Source organism: Ursus americanus, chromosome 6 (genome assembly GCF_024610735.1).
Source record: "Ursus americanus isolate L20-20 chromosome 6, mUrsAme1.1.p, whole genome shotgun sequence".
Lineage (NCBI taxonomy): Eukaryota > Metazoa > Chordata > Mammalia > Carnivora > Ursidae > Ursus > Ursus americanus.
The window spans coordinates 38,804,704-38,825,472 of NC_142132.1; the positions used below are offsets into that span (position 1 = coordinate 38,804,704).

Sequence of the window (20,769 nt, forward strand, 5' to 3'; positions counted from 1 at the left end):
CTCAGCCCCTATTTGCATGGCACTTTACAGTTTCTACCACCCCTTCCACAAACGTGGCTTAATTAATTAATTAATTAATTTTTTAAAAAAGATTTTATTTATTTATTTGACAGAGATAGAGACAGCCAGCGAGAGAGGGAACACAAGCAGGGGGAGTGGGAGAGGAAGAAGCAGGCTCATAGCAGAGGAGCCTGATGTGGGGCTCGATCCCATAACGCCGGGATCACGCCCTGAGCTGAAGGCAGATGCTTAACCGCTGTGCCACCCAGGCGCCCCACGTGGCTTAATTTAAATCTCACTGCAAGCCTGGTGGTTGGTATCGCTGATCTCAGTTTATACAACAGTGGCAGTGAAACTGTGGCTCCCATTTCCAGTGTACATGTTGGTTGCCGGGAACTGTGCTAAGCACTTTGTGGTCTTTCATTCATTCAACAAGTATTCGTTAAGCCCTACTATGTGCCCGGTGCTTTCTGAGTGTTGGGAATAAAACCATGAGCAAAAGAGTCAAAATGGCTGCCCTAAAGGAGCTGACAGTCTAGCTGAGGGGAGGCAGACAATGACAAATGGACAGGTAGGTCACTGTGTCTTAGGTGGGTGAAGATCTGTGCTTTGTAGAAACATAAAGCAGGGAAGGTGTGGAAGAAGATAGTGTGGGGGGGCTGGCATGTGGGTGGGATGTTGTATAATTCCTCAGGGAAGGGCCTACTGAGAGGGTGACATTTGAGTAAATGTCTGGAGGTGTCCGCGGCAAGCAAGGAGGGTGAGGGCAACTGGGATGGAATGTGTGAGGGGCCTGTAGGAGACATAAGGCTAGGGGGTGAAGGGGTCTTGGAGGGGCTGACAGGCCATGGAAGGACTCCAGCTTGGACTCCGAGTGAGATGAGAAACCGGAGGAGGAGAGACCTGATCTCACTTTACGTTTAGCATGTTTTATCTCATTTAATTTGCAAAACAACTCCACAGAGTAGGTGCTATTATAATCCCCATTTTAGATGAATAATTAGGCACAGAGAGGTTAAGTCATCTGCCTAAGACCATACGGTAAACATTTTAGAACCAGGATAACAGCCCAGGTCTGTCTGCCTGCATAGCCCACAATTCCAAGTCCTCCCTAAGTGATACTCACTTCAGGCAAAAGCAAACTAGTACCACATATGTTACCCAGGATCATACAGCCAGGAAGTCATGGGGTAGTTGGCCAATTTGAGATCATTTTTCCCTTGCACTGATCTCTTATATTTGTTTATATTTCATTATTTCCACCTCCATGGGAAAAAGTATGGGACAAATATGGAAAATATTTTCAAAATGTACGAATCTTCAACTTTTCCTACTACCCCAGATTGACCACAGACACAAATAAAACAGAAGTGTATCAAGGACCTTTATAAAAGCCACCTAGTGGAGGTTGTCAATTGTGAAGAGGTTAGGCAATGCCTGATGTTACTCTGGGCAAGTGACAGAGCCAGTGTGATATGTCACATGGCCCTGGACTTACCCTGCCGGCTTCGGAAGTAACATGGTGGAGAAGGCCCAGACAGCCAAGTGGAATATTGTTAAATGGAAACTGGACACACCAGACAGCGCATATAAAAACTGATGAAATCAGAATTAAGTCTGTAGTTTAGTTACACTATTCTACAACTGTACCAATGTTGAGTTTTGGGTTTTGAAAATGTGCTATGATTATTTAAGATCGTATCACTAGGAGAAGCTGGGGGATGGTACATAGGAACCCACTGTACTGTTTTTGCAACTGCTTGAGTCTTAAATTATTTTAAGAGAACAAGTTTTCACAAAGTGGGAATACGGGGCACCTGGCTGGCTCCGTCAGAAGAGCATGTGACTCTTGATCTTGGGGTCATGAGTTGGAGCCCCACCTTGGGTGTAGAGATTACTTAAATAAAACTTTTTAAAAAGTGGAAATAGGGCTCAAAGGCACATAAACAAAAATGAATAGAGCACTAAGAGAAGAAAGCAAGATACAGAAAGACCAGTGTGCGTAATGCCCTGTGAATTGTGTTCCGCAAATCACGCACACGCATGTGTATGTGCAGACCATCTCAAGCAAGGCTGAATCAGTGACAGCCATGAGTTCAATCTAGACGAACGGACAGACTGGGAGACAGGTGGAAGAGAGGCACGCATGTGTGCATGTAAAATACATTTTAAAATAAAGGGAAAAATAAGGCCCGTTCAGTCTATAAAGATGAAAGTTGAAATAGGAGCAAACATTAAAAATCAATCTGGCAGGTTTGGGTAGAGCTGGCTGCAAGACATCTGAAGAGGGCTGCTCATTTTGTTTTCCTTTCTCTCCACTCTCTGTGAGCAGCCTTCACCCTTGCTCACAACATCCTTTCCCCATCACTCAGGCTCCTGGGGGGGGGGGGCAGAGAATGAGGGGGTGGGAAAGCAGAATCACCTTCCTGCCAGCACCTAATGAGTGGCAGCTGAGCTCTTTCTAACCACTGCACTGAGTGACAATGTCAGGATCTTTCTCCTGCTCTGGAATACTTGCATTAACCCAAGTTAATCTCTCCTGTGTGGCTGCTCTCTGCCAGGCACTGTGCCAGTCAGTGGGAAGGACATCAACAGAAATAAGTTATGGTTACTGAGTCACAGAGTTCTCAGCTATAAACAACAGAACCTCCTGTAGTCTGTGTGAGCAGGAAAGGAGTTTGTTAAAGATAACGGGAAACTCACAGGCTTTATGGAAGGCCAGAGATGTAGGCTTGGTTTGTCCAGTAGAAACCCCAAACCCCACTGCCAATGGCTCCAGAAAGATCTCACTGTCACTGGTCACTGCACACTGGCCTCTAGAAACCCTTGTCCTAGGAGCTGCCTAGCCACCACCATCGTTCCTAGGTAAGTGGTTCCCATGCATCCTCTTTAAGGGAGTCCTGCTCAGTGGGTCTGGTTGTGGAACCGAGGTCACATGCCTGTGACAAAGATGCTAGGACAGCAAGTCCTAGCTGCTACCTATGTATAATGCGACTCATACCCTAGGAAGTTCTTCAAACTTGGTGTTACAAAAGAAACCAAGGGGCTACAAACCATGAAAAATATGCCCCTGCCTTCCAGGAACATAGAGGTGATGTGGTTTAAACGTATGCAGGTGAAAGCAGAAGTGTGCCAGAGCCTGTGGTTTCCTTGCTGAGCAGGGACACAGGCCTTCAAGGGAGCGTAAGAGTACCCCAAGCAGTGTTGGGGGATGGTAAGACTGACTTTAGGGCTGGTAGAGGATGGCACCGGAGAGGGTCACTGTGGTCAGCTCTGAAGACCCTGGAGAGCCAAGTGGTTAAGAGGCCTGAGCTCTCCTCTGTGGGTAGAGGCCAACCCAGGGTGGAATTTTAGGCACTGTAGCAAGCTGTGGAGGAAAAGCAGTTAGGGACAAAATGGTGTAGTGAGTTGAATTGTGTTCTCCCAAAATTCACATGTTGAAGTCCTAAGCCCTAGTACCTCAGGATGTGACTCTATTGAAGATAGGGCCTTTATTTATTTTTTTTAAAGGATTTATTTATTTATTTATTTGAGAGAGAGAGCACACGCATGTGCATAGTCGGGGGAGGGGCAGAGGGAGAGAGAGAACCTCAAGCAGACTCCCCACTAAGCGCAAAGCCCAAAGCCCCAAGCCTGAAGCCCCAATCTCAGGACCCTGAGATCATGACCTGAGCTGAAATTAAGAGTCAGAGTCTTAGCTGAGCCACCCAGGGGCCCCTGGAGATAGGGCCTTTAAAGAGGTAGTTGAGGGTAAAACAAGGATGAGCCCTAATCCAGGATGACTGGTTTCCTTTTGAGGAGGAGATTAGGAAGCAGATGGGCATAGAGGAAAGACCATGTGAAGGCTCAGGGAGCAGAAGGCCATCTGCAAACCAAGGAGAAAGCCTCAGAAGGAACCAATCCTGCCGACAGCTGGATCTCAGACTTCTAGCCTCCAGAACTGTGAGAAAATAAATTTCTGTTGTTTAAGCACACACATCCCCCCACCCCAGTCTGGGATATTTTGTTATGGCAGCCTGAGCAAACTCATACACATGGTAAGTCCCTCAAATATACCAGGAGGCTCTGCTTGTTGGTGCCCCTTAAAAGCCATCCTGGGCATCATGGGAGCAAGCGGGGTTTTTTGGAAGATCATTGTTGAAGAACGAGAAGGAAGGCTTGCTTGATGCTGCAGGGAGTAAAGACTTAAGATTCAAGAAGAGTTCTGGGGAGTTCGAGCTATTCTAGCCCAAGTGGCTTGTCAAGGGAAAACAGGGCGGCAGAGTGCTGCTCTCTCCTGCCCTGGAGGCTGGGTTTGGGACATACCCGCTCTCTCAGAATAGACTCCAAGAGGAGTGCCCTGGCGGCTCTGCTGAGTTGACCCACTGAGCTATTCTTACGCCTTCTTGAAGTCCGGCTTGGCCAGCTGGCTGTGTGATTGGCATCTGTGAGTCGTGTGCCTGGCCATCTACACAGCACAGGACGAAGGCTCAGGAAAGCAGTTCTCCTCTCCTCTGCTCTTTCAAGTCAAGGGCAAAGGAGGGGTGCGGATGGCAAAAGTAAATGTATAATTGGGGTAGAGACCTGATTTATGAACAACTAAAGCATCTAGTCAACCTTCTGTAGGCACGGAATGTGTTCTCGGTGAGAGGTCTTTCTGAATAGTGCCAGATGGGTGGTTGCCTCTCTTGTGTAAGTTTGGTGTGACTTTCCCTGGGTGCACAGGCATGTAAAGATTCCTGCTCATCACCATGGTAGGTAACTGTGATGTAACCCATGGTATTTCACTTCATGATACATAGTGATCGTTTGCTCATGGCATTTCATATTCTCTTACCTCCTTGGTTTACCAGGTTTTTGTTTGTTTTGTTTTTGTTTTTATTTTCTTTAATTAGCATGTTCTCAACCAGCCCTGTTCTTGGGCATTTGGATTTTTTTTTCCATTTTCCCACTGCAGTGAGCATTGTTGAGGACTGTCTGTCTCTTTGCTGTGCCATCCTTCTTAGAATAAAGTCCTCAAAGTGAACAGGTGAAGTCAAATGTTGTAAAGAGCTTTAAGAAGTTGGAGATGCACCATCACATCCCTCTTCATAAAAATTGCTCAACATAAACCATCCTTGTGCATTTCACTTCTAATACATGCCTCTATTTCCCTCTGGGTATGAGAAATTGAATAATTATTCTTGCTATTCCATTATGGTTCTGTTTTATCAACGTATTTACATTTCTTGTGTTATCAGTAAGTTGACATTTTTCATGTGTCTGCTCATCATTTCTATTTGGGTCCATGCATGTGCATGAAATGACCCTTTATTTCCTTTGCCATTTTTTCTGCTAGGATGTTTTTCTTTTTCCCACTGATATTTAGACAGAAAGTCTTCTTGTAATGAAATTGTTCTCCAAATTTGGTCATCGCTTTTTAATTTTGTTGATGGACTCACAACTTTTACATATTCAAACCTATTTCTTTTATTTTTCTTTTCTTAGAATAAGACAAATATTTACCTATATTTCCTGTGATGAATTCATGATCTTATTGTAAAAATTTAGCGTTCGAATCCTTTAGAATTTATTTCATTGTGGAAACTAAAGTAGGAGATTAGTTTTGTTTCTTCCCAAATAGTCTACCACTTGTTGTAATACCATTTACTGAATAATCAATCTGTACAGATTTCAAAGACTAAGTTTATTTTATACAATCTTTTATCTATATTTATAAAATATTTTCTGATTTTTCTGTTTCTGTTACCTATGTCTTTCTATTCTTATATCAGTAACACACTATTTCAAGAAGCATCCATTCATAATTAATTTTAATTTTAATTTTAGAATTTACAGAACAAGCATCCTCAGCCCATCTTCCTTTTTAAAAGGTTCCTGTAAATTCTCATGTTAAAGTTTGTTTATCTAGCTTGCTCATCTCAAAAGGCTGACAAAAGCAACTTGATACTTTGTTCTAGAGATTCAGTATCAGCCTAGATGGGCTGATACATTCAGGCAGCCCTGAAGGTGCCTTAATCATCTGGAAACAAGGTTCTTAGCCTCATGGTCTGAGAACTTCGATTAACCCAGTTGCCCCATCAGGTCTCCTAGTGCATTTTCTTTGTCTCTGTATCGTTATCAGTGTTTTATTATCTTCCTGAAAGTCCCTTTACTGCCTCATTTCTGTCCTTTAAATTACATGTACTCTGAAAAAGCAGCTAATGATCACCTATCCACAAGGGTTTCTTGAACCTCCTTTGTAATAAAATAGCACACTCTCATTGCGCTATAACTTGGGACTCACATTTAACTCCTTTTCCAGTTTATTTCAAGTATTATGTGTAAGTCTTGTTCCTTTGCTAGATTACCTGAGGGTAGAAGGTCCACCTTTAAACCACCTGCCAAGTCCAGCAGGGATCCTGGTACAGGACATTCATTCAGTGATTACCATCTGAATTCATTGGTTCTCTTTCCCAGCCCTGCTTTACATTGCGTAATGTTTTGGGCAGCCTCTGGGTTTTGGCCACCTTCGTGACTTTATGCAATGCTCAGTGCTATACCTGATAAGAACACTCCATGTGATTTATCTAATGGTAGGTCCTGGCTTCTCAATTTGTTATATTATTGCAGCCTGGTAGATGTAAGCTGTTGGCAGATGAAGGTCTTTGAATCTACATGAGAAGGAGGGTTAAGGCAGATATAGGGATGGAGTCAAACGAGGAACTTGAATATGCCATTTATGTAAGACTAGTTCTCAACCCTCGCTGTTTGAGAATTTTGTGGAGGGTTTTTGAAACTTAGCAATGCTCAGGCCCTATCCCAGACCAGGTAAATCAGAATCTCTGGGGTAGGAGATGCACACTTAAAAGCTTCTTGATCAACTCCTACACGCACGCAGGGTGGAAAACCATCGATGATTCCAAAGCAGTACTTCTCAAACTTTAATGGGCATGCAGACCTTCTGGGAATCTTGTTAAAATACAGGTTCTGATTCTGCGGGCCTGGAGTGGGAGTGACGTCCAAGATGGCTGCCGGGGGTGCTGGTGCTGCTAGTTCTTCCAGCACTCTTGGATCACCAAGGATCTAAAGCAGGGGCTCTCACCCTTGGTTGCACATTTGAATCACTTGGAAAGTTTCCTAAAAATATGGCAGGCTGGACCCTATGCTCAGAGATTCCGATTTCATTGCTCTGGGGTGGGACCCAGAACAGGTGTAAATTTAAAAATACTCAAGACCTTTTACATGTGCATTTGGGGTTCAGAACCAGAGCAAAGTGGAGAAATGAAACATTTACCCAGAGATAATCCAACAGAAAAAACAAAACAAGAAACTTGGCCACAGGCAGCCTTCAGCTCATAACAGCTATCTGATTAAAGAGGAAGGCCTTGTTTTTTCTTGAAATGTCTGTTCTGAAATAAAATTTGGAAGGATTTAAGCTTGCTGTTAGAAAACATGATCAGTGGCATGAACTGGACAGTACCGGCATTTAGCTGTGGGTGAACTCAGAAGCACTTATCTTAGACACCTTTAATCGTGATGAGCTTGTCCCTCTCTGAGAGGGGTGCAGATGGCAAGGGCTGGCCCATGTTACGTGACTTGGGGACTCCAATGACGCTGCCACAATGCCACATGTATTATTTTAGAATGCACGGATCTCAGTGGAGTCAAACACTTGCCAAACTCCAAGTGGAATACTAAGGTTTGTGAGGAGTGTTTTTGTGGCCAAGATGGACCAACTGCTGCCACAAGGAAGTCTCCAGCCAGTAGGGCCAATAGGGGATTGGGCTCTGTGGGCTGCTCTCTGAGGAATAGCCACTCCCTCCTTTCAAATTCCCATCCTGACGGGGATTTAGTTTTTCAGTACTCTTTCTTTTCTTTCTTTTCTTCCTTCCTTCTTTCTTTCTTTCTTTCTTTCTTTCTTTCTTTCTTTCTTTCTTTCTTTCTTTCTTTCATTGTGGTAAAATATATAAAACAAAATTTACCATTTTAACCATTTTTAGGTGTAAAATTCAGTGGCATTAAGTACAGTCACATTTCTGTGTAACCATCTGCAGAACTTTTTCATCTTCCTAAACTGAAACTCCGTACTCATTAAACAACTTTCTGTTCCCTCCTCCACCCAGTCCCTGGCAACCCCCATTCTACTCTGTCTCTATGAATTTGACAACCTTAGGGACCTCGTATAGGTGCTATCGTACAGTATTTATCCTTTAGCAACTGGCTTATTTCAAGATAATGTCCTCAAGGATCCTCTGTGTTGTAGCATGTCTCAGAATTTCCTTCCTTTTTGAGGCTGAATAATGTTCCATCCATGTGGGGTGCTTCTACCCCAGGCTTATTTCCCTTAAGTAGGTTTTGAAACTTGGCAACTATTTTATTATTAAATGCCTATATCCAGAGGGGTCGTACTCAGGATGGGAGATAATACCCAATCATCCGAAGGTATTCTAGCAGTTAGGCAGTGTCACTTCAGCCTTGGCTTGTGGCCATTTGCAAGAACAGGAGTAGCTGTGAGCACAGCAGAGGGATTGCATGTGAAGGTGCAGAGGATGGGCTGTAATGTGCTTTACACTCTAAGCCCTGTGTTGCTTCACTGCTCAGTTTAACTCAAGTCAGCACAAAGGTCATGTAGATGTTTTCTGCTGGATTACTGTGGACACCAAAGGTCTAGTGCTTGGTGTGATAAAACAGAGAGTACCCAAATTGTCCTGTTTCCTCAGCAGCTATGTCCACAAGAGCCACTCTCCACACCCCTCCCCGCAGTCCATCTGATGCCTTCATGCCAGCCTTGGCCTAGAGCGTTTTGCAAGAACAGGAGCTGCTCTGATGACAGAAGCATTGGCACAAATAGTGTTTCCCAAACTTGCCTGATCACAGACACAGCTGGAAGTTTGATGAAATGTAGATTTCTGGGGCCCATCCCAGAACCTACTGAATCAGAATCTATAGGGGCAAAGGAATCTGAATTTTAACAAGTGTCTCAGAGAGACTTGTGGCACTACTGGTGAGTAGAGGAACAAGCACTTGAGTTAAACACCTGAGTGCTACAGATTTTAAGTGTCTGGAAAATTCCAAAAATATGTATTGAGTGTGCCCCACGTTAAGTGCTTAATGGAACAAGAAGGATAATGGATTGGAAGACGGGCTGGCTGGCTGGCTGAAGCAGGTTCCCAGGTATTGCCTTGATTGGGCCACCACATATTATAACTGAACCTTGGTTTTGTTGTTCCAGAAATCTGACACTGTTTTTGTATAAAGTGTCAGTGTGGCTCTGGAGTGTGATTATATTGGCCCAAGTTAAGGACCAGTGAAATGTTCCTCTCTGATATAAGAGTGCATCTCCAAAGAGGCCAAGCCATCCACGTCCCCTGGATTTGGCACTCCCCGACCCTGGTCAGTGCCGCATCATCACAGCTATGTCAATACAACCCTCTTCCAGGGTCCCATGGATCTAGTATAGAGAAGAGTGAAGTGAGAAGAGCCCCGGTGCTAAAGTCATTGTCAGAGTTACTAGGTCTGACTCACCATTCTCTTGTATACCAGCTGTGTGACCGTGATAAATTTCTTAATCTCTCTGAGCCTCAGTTTACTCACTGTAAAATAGGGATAATCAGGTGAATGTGAAAATTAAACGAGATTTTAAATATAAATTGATTAATTCAAATATGTAATGCCTTCTCTCTGCCAGTTCTGTCTCCCCTGACCCTGGGTCAGTAGCTGACATCTAGCCTGAGCTCAAGGTGCCCCTCCCCTCTTTCCTGCCACATTGCCTATCCTATTTGAACACTGCTCCACACGGAGGAAATGTGTGCATTTCTCCCTACTGTTCAGAGCCAACTCCTTTGCCCGTAATTGTCTCACAACCTACTGAGTTTTTCTCATGAACTTTAAAAAATTTATTTATTTATTTATTTATTTATTTATTTGCCACAGCAAAATAGAGGGTTTGATTACATTTTATCTGGGAGAATTTTTTGACCTATTGCATTTTCTAGGGGATGCTGTCCAGATCTCAAGCTGCCCAGTGGCGGTCCAACCTGAGGTTGGAGGCCCAGGCCCACACTGCCCTGGTCTCCCCACTGTCCAGGACCCCCACCCCAGGTACCCTGGGAAAATCTTTTTCCGTTTCTCATTATGGTTTTTACTCTTTGGGGAGAGTACTGAAATGTCCTTTTTTGTTAAAATAAGTCAAGGGCCACCTTTTGGAAGGAGACATTATATCACAAAGGGCCCTGGGGATAGCTGCTTCTATGTACACTTTGGGGAGAAGCAACTTAAATCTGGGCTTTATGGGTCTGTTTCTGGAGAGCGATGAGCTCTAACATTGTTCTCACCCTTGAATGCGTGGGTGGATTTTCCCAGGGAGATGGTCCTCATGTAACAGCACTCCAGCTGGTCTTAAGGGTTGACTTGCTTCAAGCTTAGGCACTCCTTGCTTGCCGACCTAAGTCCCTTGGTTTGTAGCAGGACTAAGCTACTTTCTTTGAGATTTTGCAGACCACTGACTGGCCTTGAGGAATGAAGGACCAGACTTTCCCAGGATTTAAGTCCTGACCACATTTGAAAACATCCGCCACTGATGGCAGTAAATCTGTTCGGTATCTTGTCAACATATGCTGAACCACCTGAGCACCAGCGTGTCCTGCACATAGTGCCACCTCATCATTTCCCCTTTCCCCTTTACGACTCTCTAGCTTCACCTGGATGGAGAAGATGCTCTTTGGGACGTTAGTCCACCATCTTCCCAGGCTGCCAGCTTCCAGCAACCTTTCCTTTCCCACCATCACTCGTTTCTTAAGCATTGATTTTAGAGCAGCGAACAGCCAAACCTGAGTTCGGAACTGGTTCTCTGTCTGGTAACACCTAGTTTTCATCAGATTCTTTCTGTTCCATGATCCCCACCTGGAATGATTTTTTTTTTTTATGATTTTTTAAAAAAATTATTTGAGAGAGAGAGTGAGCGCATGCACATGAGATAGAGCACGAGCAGGGGGCGGGAAGGGGTGGTGGGGGGGAAGGTGGGGGGCCAGAGAAGGAGAAGCCCCATGAGACGACACAGGGCTCGATCCCAAGATCCCAGGATCATGACCTGAGCCAAAGGCAGAGCCACTCAGGTGCCCCTCACCTGGAGTGATTCTCTGTTTCTCTTGGCTGAGCCAGCTCCTATCCTAACTGGCCTCCATGCCAGGGACAGTTCCCTTCCCATATTCAAGCGGCAATATGCCTGGCACAACCTGAGTAGGGAAAGCAAGAAGAGTCAGGCCAGAACAAAATGCCTGGCCCCACAGGAGCCCAGATCTGCTTCTGGGCCCATCAGAACTTACTGCTATCTTTCTGCGCATGCAGGGCAGGAAGGAGTTTAAGAATGATGCCAGGGATGGTCTATGTGTTGATTGTTCAGGTTCTATGTGTTCAGGTCTGGGTTCCCGAAGGTGGCACTTTGGTGTTGCCAGCCAAAGAGTGACCTTAGGTTGGTGAGGGGCATCCCAGACAGCTGGAGTGTAGGCTGCTTCCACCACAGAGCTAGTCCTGGGGAGGCCAGGCATCCTATCCCTTCTAACAGGCCTTGCTTTTGTCTCAGTGACAGCCCTACTACATCTGTGCATTGTGACAAAAGCCAAGTGCCAGAAAATCTTCAACAAGGAGACCCGCAGCTATAAGGTGGCAGAACAGAATCACCCAGAAAGGACTTGTATGTCAGTTGAATGGATAATGTAATGTGCTTGTAGTGGGCCCAGGGCTCCTAGCCTGAGAGGGCCCAGGTTTTCCCAGGCCAGGCCTTGTTCCTCTTTGGCCTCTAACAATCTATGATTGCGTAACCCTATCTACCAGTAAAAAAGTTTTTGAGCAAACATTTAAATCTGTGTATGGATTTAGTTTATAAATTATTACACATTAGTTTATAAATTATGTATGTATTATAAAGCATGCAAACACTGAAAGGAGACAAAAAATGAATACGAATAAAAGTTGTAATGTTTTTATAATATATACTGCAATAGATCATTGTATGTCTCCTCCTTAGGGGACCACTGCTGCTTCTGTCATTTCTGATATGTCTACAGTCTGCTGCCCTGGTGTCCAGCTATCTGGTGAACAATCCAAAAAATACATGTGTCTTCAAGATGAAATCAGATCCCTCATTTTCTCTGAGGTTTTCATGTTTATCCTTCCTTCCTCTTCTTCAGATAGCATCCTCCATACTATGTCCCCATATACCTTTGTGTTTGCTTGCGGTTAGGACAGGTTTTATTTAATTTTAATTTTTTTTTTTGTTTGTTTTTTCTAAAGTAAGCTCTAGATGCAATGTGGGGCTTGAACTCATGACTCCAAGATCAAGAGTCCCACGTTCTACCAACTGAGCTTGCTAGGCACTTTAAGGTTAGGGCAGTTCAGAGCAGGACAGCCTGGCAGAAGCACCTCCAAGACCACACACATCCTGATGGGATATTAAAAGGCCAGGGACTCTGCCTTGTAGATAGAAATGGCTTGGGTGCAAGGCTCTAGTATCTTTTGCTGCATAAAGATCACCCCCAAACTTCAGAACTTAAAACAGTGACAATGCTGATCGTCTCCTGCTGTTTCTGTGTTAGAGAATATTTGTTCACTCAACGGCTCTTTACAGAGTGCCTGGGCCAGGTAGTGATTGGAGCCTGGGGCTAGGCAATGAACCAGAGAAGCAAGGTCTCTGCTGTCCTGGAGGTTAGAGTCGAGTATGTACGTGACAGATCACAAGGAAGCAAATAGTCCTCTGTTGAACAAACTGTGGGCAATCGGAAAAAAGCTTTATTTTTCCTCTGCCCCTGAACCCTACCTGTTTAAACATGCTGTGTGGACTAGTTGAGCAATCTAGGCAGGCCCGTTAGTGTTTTTGCTCCTCAGATAATTAAAAAGTGCATTGGTCACTTTTAGTTACAAAAAAGTATCAATCCGGAGTCTGTATCTGAATTGAAGAGGGGGAGGGGAGAATTAAGGATCAGGTACAGTCTTAGCTCCCTCTGCCAGTGGCAGTGCTTAGAATGATTTTCTTCCTCTTGGGGCTTTTGTGGACTTCTCCAACATACCCTGCTGCTCCTCTTCCTCCAAAACTTCCCTTCCAATACAGGCTATGATGCTTTCTGCAGAGATTGCCTTGCCCCTTTTTAACTCTTGGATGGGACCTACTTAGAGGATCTTTCACCTTGCTGAGAAACATGGAGAGCAGAGAGCTGAGTATTGGGGACTTCTGTCAAAGCTGAGACAGAAAGATTCCTATATTAATATCTGGTCACAAATAAACAAAAAAGTTATAATGTGGGTAATGCCATACTGCGCAAATTTTGAGCAGAGGTACAGAGTGGTGGGATGCAGAGAATGGTATGATGTGTTGCAAAGGAACATATGCTTTGGAGTCAGATGGTGTGGCTTGGAATCGACTCTGACATTTATTTTCTAAAATTAAAAAGAAGTTGTAGCAAAATATACAGGATGTACAATTTACCATTTTAACCATTTTTGGCGTTTACAATTGAGTGGAATTACAAACATTCACATTGTTGTGCAACCATCGCTATAGCCATCTCCAGAACTTTCCATCATCCCAAATTGAACGTCTATATTCATTATACAATGAATGCCAGCCTGTGGCAACTACCAATGTGTTTCCTGTGTCTATAAATTTGACTTACTCTAGGTACCCCATATAAGTGGAATCATACAGAATTTGTCCTTTTTTGAGTCTTCTGACATTTTTGCAATCATATATTAAAGCTAAAATCTATCTTATAAGGACATTTGTTGTGAGAGAATCATTTAGAATAATCCTTGTCACAGAGTTTGCCTTCAACAATTTTGCTTCCCTTAATGGGATTTATTCAGGAAAGGTGAAAAGGACAGGGGCCTCGACGGCGAGAAAGAGTGTGCGCCTGCGCTCTGTGCTCTCTAGAGGGCGGACAAGGGCTTTGCGCTGACCCGAGCGGAGATCTCGCGAGACTGTCAGGCGTGTGGCGTGAGGCGTGGGAGGAAGGTTGTGCTCTCGCGAGAACTCTTCCTTTTCGGCCCTTTACTTGATCGGGCCGGTCTCTTTCCGAGGAGGGTTCCACTCCGATCGCCAGGCGCGACAGTTGGAGCTGGTAAGAACCGCAGTGGCCGGCGGGGTCGGCGCGCCTCCCCCAGCTCTCAGGGCGAGGGCTGGTCCGGGGCGCATGACCGCTTGCTTGCCGGGCCTGGGCCTGCCTTTCCCGGCCGGCCTTTCCCTCGACCCAAACGACCCCGGGGGGGTCACCTTTTCCTGACTGTTAGCCGCTCTGGGCCTGTCCTCTCCCCAGCCCTCGACACTAGCTCTGCCCGGGGCCACCACCTTCTGCCTGCCCGCCCCTTCTCCTGGCCCCGGGAGTGACAGCTGCAAGGTTTTGCTTGCTCTCGCCAGGGCTTCATGGGGGCGAAGAGGGTCCCGTTTTCCAGAACGGGCCCGGAGCATATCCATTCCCCAACCGTTGGTTGGAAGCGCGAGGAAGATGATGTTTTTCCGGCCTTTTATCTGCCAACACAGCGTTAGCTACCGTCTTCTGTAATACTCCCCACAATCCCTGAGCTTGATTCTCTCCTTTTTTACAGATGAGAAGAGCAAGGTTTGCTCATTCCTTGATTCATCCCACCAGTAATCATTTATTCATTGCCTGTGTGTTCAGGGTGTTGAGCCTACAGCAATGAAAAAAAAAATGGGCATAACCCTTATTTTCGTGAAGGTAAATTTCGGTGGTGGAGCAACAGTAATATAAAGTCTTACGTGCCATGCGATATAACGTATCAAGAATGACAGCAGTCAGCGCTAGAGTGTCAGATTGAAAAAGGTTTTTTCACAATACCATTTAACGATGTTTTCTAATCAGGGTAAGGTTCACCACAGCATAACTGTCTTTTGGATAGATTTAGTTTTCCATCACCCATTTGGAAATTTGGAAATGTGGTTGTAAGGACTCTTGGATTATTTCTTGGGGTGAGGATGAGTGAGGTAGTCATAGTTGGCTCATTTCTGTACTGGGGTCCTAGCGTGACATTTCTGAACTTTAAAGACTATCAGACCCTTTGAGGAAGATTTACCCAAATGCTCAGTGGAGGTGGGGGTGGTGCATGTACCTTGTGGCTTAGGGAAGTTACTTGGTTTGCTCTTTGGAATGTTTGCTAGCTTGCCTATTTGTTAAGATAAGGGAGATAATATATGTAAGCTCTAGCCGAGTAATATTCCTTACATTTTATTTCTCCTTCCCCCTCTTCTATGGGAGTTTTATCCTTGGGTCTTTAGGGAAAATCCTAGGGGTCTAAAGTTCTATGATATTTTGTGTCTAAATAAATCTCTCCAACTACATTATTACTGTTGGGCAAATAGGTATTTCAAAAGTGGAAAAGCACAACCAGCTATGTAAGGGAAGGAAAATGTGACTCTCAGAGGGGGAGGAGATATCCTATTTTAGAATTACATAGGACACGCCTAGCTACCCCATTTTATTAAATCAGCTTAGCTGTGCCAGAATTTCAGGAACCTGTGTAGGGGCTTCAGAAAACTGTGCAGGATATTCTGACACATCCCTACCCCCATCTGAAAGCCTCTTGGCTAGTGTTTTATAATAATTTCCCTGCTAGAGTAAGGGCTAGCATACTGGAAAACATTCAGAACCAGTCATCATTGATGCTGGTGGATTTTTAACTCTCAATGTCTTATTTCAAAGATTAGTATTTTCTGCTGAATTTTTGGTGAATCAATGACACAAATTCTCCGCTATGCAGCAAGTTCATCATTTTGCCCTCAGGGACTGTCATAAGTATATGTCAGCATAGACACTCAGTAAATATTTGTTGAATGAATACATAAAATCTCAGTACTGAAGTGATCCATTTAACATACATTGTATGGCTAAGGACCTTAGACTCAGACCTGGGATTAAATCTTGTTTCCTCTAATTGGAAGCTTGTGATTATAGGTAATATATATTTAACCTCATCAACCCTTAGGTTCTTTATTTTTAAAAAACAGTGGTGATAATATGTACTTCAAATATTTGTGAGGACTAAATGAAATAATGTTTAGAAAAACCCTTGGGGCGCCTGGGTGGCTCAGTCGTTGAGCGTCTGCCTTTGGCTCAGGGCATGATTGTGGTGGTCTGGGATCGAGCCCCACATCAGGCTCCTCTGCTGGGAGCCTGCTTCTTCCTCTCCCACTCCCCCTGCCTGTGTTCCCTCTCTTGCTGGCTGTCTCTCTCTCTCTCTCTCAAATAAATAAATAAAATCTTTAAAAAAAGAAAAAGAAAAAGAAACCTTTGGCACATAGATGTGTTAAATACTTACTGAATTCATTCAACAAGTATTTATTGAATACCTACAGTATAACAGTGAACAAAAAGACAAAGTTCCTTCCTGTGTGGAACTTACTTTCTAGTGTGTTTTCTGAAGTGGGGTCAGAAAATAAATGGTTCTTAATGTCAGATTGTGATAAGTACTATGGAGAAAAATAAGATATATTAAGGGAGGAGTGTGTGGAAGGAAGATTTATTTTGTATAGGACCGTGAGGAATGGCTTCACTGAGAAGACAGCCTAAGGAAGTGGTCAGACACTCTTAAGGAAATGAAGTTGCATGAGGATATCTGGAAGAAAGTGCAAGGGCCCTGAGGTGGAAGGATCCTTGGTATGCTGGAGGAGCAGCAAAGAGGCAATTGTGGCTGGACTGAGCAAGCAAAGAGAAGAGCAGGTGAGGAGGGAGGAGTGGGAAGCAGTCATGAGGTTTCTGCAGGAATACTGGAGAGAGATAATGGTGACTTATTAAATTGATGAGCTACATAATAAAATGTCTTCTTTTATTAGCATACCCCATTCTCTGACCAAAAGTGATAAAAGTAGCTACAGATGTCCCCTGCTTTTTTTTCCCCCTGCTTTTTTAAAGCTTGCATTATGCTATTTTGCTTTTATGAAAGGCCAGCATTCATATCTGTTTTCGCTAAGTGAAAGAAATCCAAAGAGGATTTTTGCTTTTATGAAAAAGGGCAAAATCCAAAAATGATGTTCACTATTTGTTTTGCAGTGAGCCAATATAGAGGCAGTATGCACCCCAGCAGCTAGAGTGGCACTGCCAAGCTCCTTCCTGGGAGCTAAACTCAGTATCTTCAGCATCAAGCCACCGCAGCTTTGAACAGTGCCTCTGAGGACCAGTGCTTTATCTCAGTTAATTTTGTGCATCCATTTGACTTTTTCAAAAGAAATATCCCAAGCCTCAGAGAATAAAGATTTGTCACTATGCATGATATACAATAGCATGTGCTCCTGGTTCAGAGAGGAAATAAGTGAATTCAGTATCTCTGTTCGCATACCAGTTAGGTTGCAAGTCTAAAGTGACTGTAATAAGGCACCAACCAATATGTATGTATTGGGTTAAGTTCAGTTTCATGGAGGCACTATAGATGTCCATGGCATTTTTATTACTATTCCTGCTACTTTTTATCCCTCTTAAAGCTTATGTCCACAACTTTCATTTTGGCTTTGTTTTCATTATGGATATGTCTGAATACTTTGTTTCAGTCTAGAACACACAAACAAGGTAAGTGACCTAGGTGATATGGGGGCCAAGTTGAGCACTTTTCCTCTAGTGAGTAGCTTTAAATAGTGTCTCTAAATAGTATGCTTGTCAGAGGAGCTGCCATATAGTTCTTCTCAGCTTTGCTTGTTAAATTAAAACATTCAGTCATAATTTATAAACATCGCATCTAGTCTGCAGTACCTCACTGGCAAGAGAATAAAATAGCTATTTTTTTTAACAGTGTTTCAACTTTCTCTTTTTTTTAAGATTTTATTTATTTGACAGAGAGAGAAAGAGAGTGAGCACACGGGCATGCAGGATCAGCGGCAGGGAGAGGGAGAAGAGGGCTCTCGGCTCAGATCCCAGAACCCTGGGATCATGACCTGAGCTGAAGGCAGATGCTTAACCTACTGAGCCACCCAGATGCCCCTAAAATAGTTATTTTGAGGGTGTTCTTTTTGCTTCTGATGTGAATGATTCATTCTAATTCTCTTAGCCATTCTTATCCCAAGTCATCATCCCTGATTTTGGCTGACTTGATTATTCAGTGGAATCAAGACTTTCCTCTCTGGTGCTAGAAGTATGTTTGGGGACACTTGAGGCTCACTATTCCTCTTACCCAGCATTGCCTAGAGTGCTCTACAAATGTGACATTTTGGTTCAGTGAAGGAGCGAATAACTGACCAAATGTGTTAAAAGGTTTTTGATTGTCAGCTTGGTCATAGATAATAAATTAAGTCTTTTAATCTTTGGACAATTACTGATTTCATAAGAACATAATCTTAGGTATATTTTGACTTTAATTTTGACATTATTGCTAGTCCCCCAGGCTTTAAAGAAAAAAATATTATATCACTTGTTCACTTCCTGTGGGAAGAACCACAAGATATTTATCATAAAATCAGGGATAAAATGGTATTATTACTGTGAAGGTAGATAAGTAACATGTTTTCCTATACTTGACTGTATTATGGCTAGAAGTTTCAAGTTGAAAATAGAGCAGGGCCTCAGATCTGTAAGCCTACCAAACTTCTGTGATGTCAGCTAGAATTTCTGTGGTACTGCAAAAATCTGAGGAAAAAATAAAATCCTGAGTTGGCTGTAAACACAGTTAATATTTCCCCTTTAACTCACAGACTTCCTGGTGTTTGTGAATCTGTATAGCTGAGCTCAGGAAAGACGCTTTATATCAGTGCCTGTTCTGGAATCATGGTTTCAGTGGCAGTACCCTTGCTAGTTTTGTCTTGTTTGAAAGAAAACTAAAAGTAGTGTTAGACTAGAAATGTTTCCACCTCTGAAAAACCTTCCTGAATTAATGCAGGCCTTAGTGTGACATCAAGTTGATTATCTATGTTTAAAGAAGAACTATACTATACGTACTGTGGCTAGTCTGAACTTGAACATTTGTTTATCATTTATTCATCTATCCATTTTTCAAACATACATTAAGTCTCTGTTGAGTTTAGGGTAACAGCATTGCACAACTTTGGGGCCACCATTCTCTTTATCTCAATACAATAGAGCATGTAGAGTGAAGGGGGTTGGTAATGCCAAGACACCCGTATCAGGCTATCTGTTCCGCATTAGGGTGTACAAAGCCAAATAAGACATGGTACCGTCTCTTGGGAGTCTTAAGCTAAGGAGGCAGATATGTAACATGTAATTAGAGTAACATGTTGCAGGTGTCATGCTGGAAACCTGTACAGATTAGAGTAGGTCCAGAGGAAGGAGCAGTTAACTCTGTTGGCCAAAACTATAGGGGAGTGGGGTGCTTAGTCAGGAAAGGCTTCATAGTGGTCGGACTTGAGCATAGTTAGAAAGGTGGACAGGTGGGGAGAAGGGAACTAGTATTGCTGGCGGAGAGCGCTGGGAGAGCCAAGCTGGACAAGGTGAACCAGCCTGGACTGTGCATAGAATAGCTGTGTAGCAGGTCACAGTGAGGGGGCTGCCCTGAGGAGATGGCGGGAGAATCATGTTGGAGCAAGAAAATAGAGAACTTTATTGCCTTTATAAGAAATTTGGACTTTATCCTGTAGGCAAGTGGGGAGTCATTGGAGAGTTATAGTTTATGTTCTCTTTAGATGAGATGATCTATTAGGAGTGGATGGTTCTCTTGTTCTGAGACAGCATAGAAATCTTGAAGCAGAAGAGAGGTGGAATCCCCTTTAGAGTGTAAACATTTTATGAAGATGTAAGGGCAAATAATTAAGTTTAAGGGAGTCAATGGGAGCCTGCAAAGTGGTTTGGATGCAGAATTCTTCTAGATTTCTTTTTTATTAAGATTTTTTATTTATTCACTTGAGAGAGACAGAGAGAGCAAGAGCATGAGCTGGGGGGAGGAGCAGAGGGAGAAGAAGCAGACTCCTGCTGAGCAGGGAGCCGAGGACCCTGGGATCGTGACCTGAGTGGAAGGCAGACGTTTAACCCACTGAGCCACCCAGGCGCCCCTGGAATTCTAGATTTTTCTAATTTTTTACTCCACAATCTTTTTATGTTTATGTAATATTGAATAAATCACATCATTGTACTAACAACTAATGCTGGCATAAGCTGACAGAACAAACACTGACTCTCAGTAACTATAACTCAGGAATTCAAGTGAGGGAGAGCTGGAGCATTTAGTGTGTGGAGGCGATGGTCAGGATCTTTTAGAAAGGGTGTCGAGACTATTGGTTATGTAGGTGATAGTCTCAACACAGTTTCTACTGTATTTACATTGTGAGTATTTTATAGGGGCACTTAAAGATGCAAGTTCTTGACAGTTAATATTTTGATAGACTGAGAATTCCTCCTTTCTAGCCATTTGACTTAAAATACAAAGGGCCAAAAAATTTAAACTTTCATCATTTAGGAGTATGTCTATTTTTTTATCTTTACAAAATGTGTTATCCAATGAAGAAGAAATTGTTTTCTCATTATTTTTGGTAATGAATGTCTGAAATGGGATCCCAGAAACCTTGTGCATCATCAGTAAAACAGGTACCTCTACAAACTCTGTTCATCTGAAATCTGAAGGTTGCTAACTGAAGGTGATGGCCTTTAGTGTTTCCTTTGCTTTTTGTCATGTGGTTTTGCTTTACTCTTAACTGTTTACAAAAATAGTTTTATGTGCATAGAGAAGAGCAAATATTTTACTTTAATAAAATTGATTGAAAGGGAATGATTAGTGCTGTCTAGATTTTGTCTTCTGGCCTGATTGGATATGCAGGCTATTAGGGTCGTTTTTTGGAGAAAAGGGCACCAAACTACATGTACCGTGAGC

The 20,769-nt window shown here is 43.4% G+C and overlaps 1 protein-coding gene across 1 annotated transcript; it reads left to right on the forward strand.

Annotated features, from left to right (window-relative positions):
• Positions 1-556: 556 nt before the first annotated feature.
• On the forward strand, positions 557-11,806 carry MSMB (microseminoprotein beta). The gene is given in 5 exon segments (XM_087863188.1): positions 557-571; positions 6,439-6,515; positions 6,517-6,554; positions 7,605-7,724; positions 11,483-11,806. Coding segments are annotated over 5 exon segments (447 nt in total). The 3' UTR covers positions 11,680-11,806.
• The last annotated feature ends 8,963 nt before the right edge of the window (positions 11,807-20,769 follow it).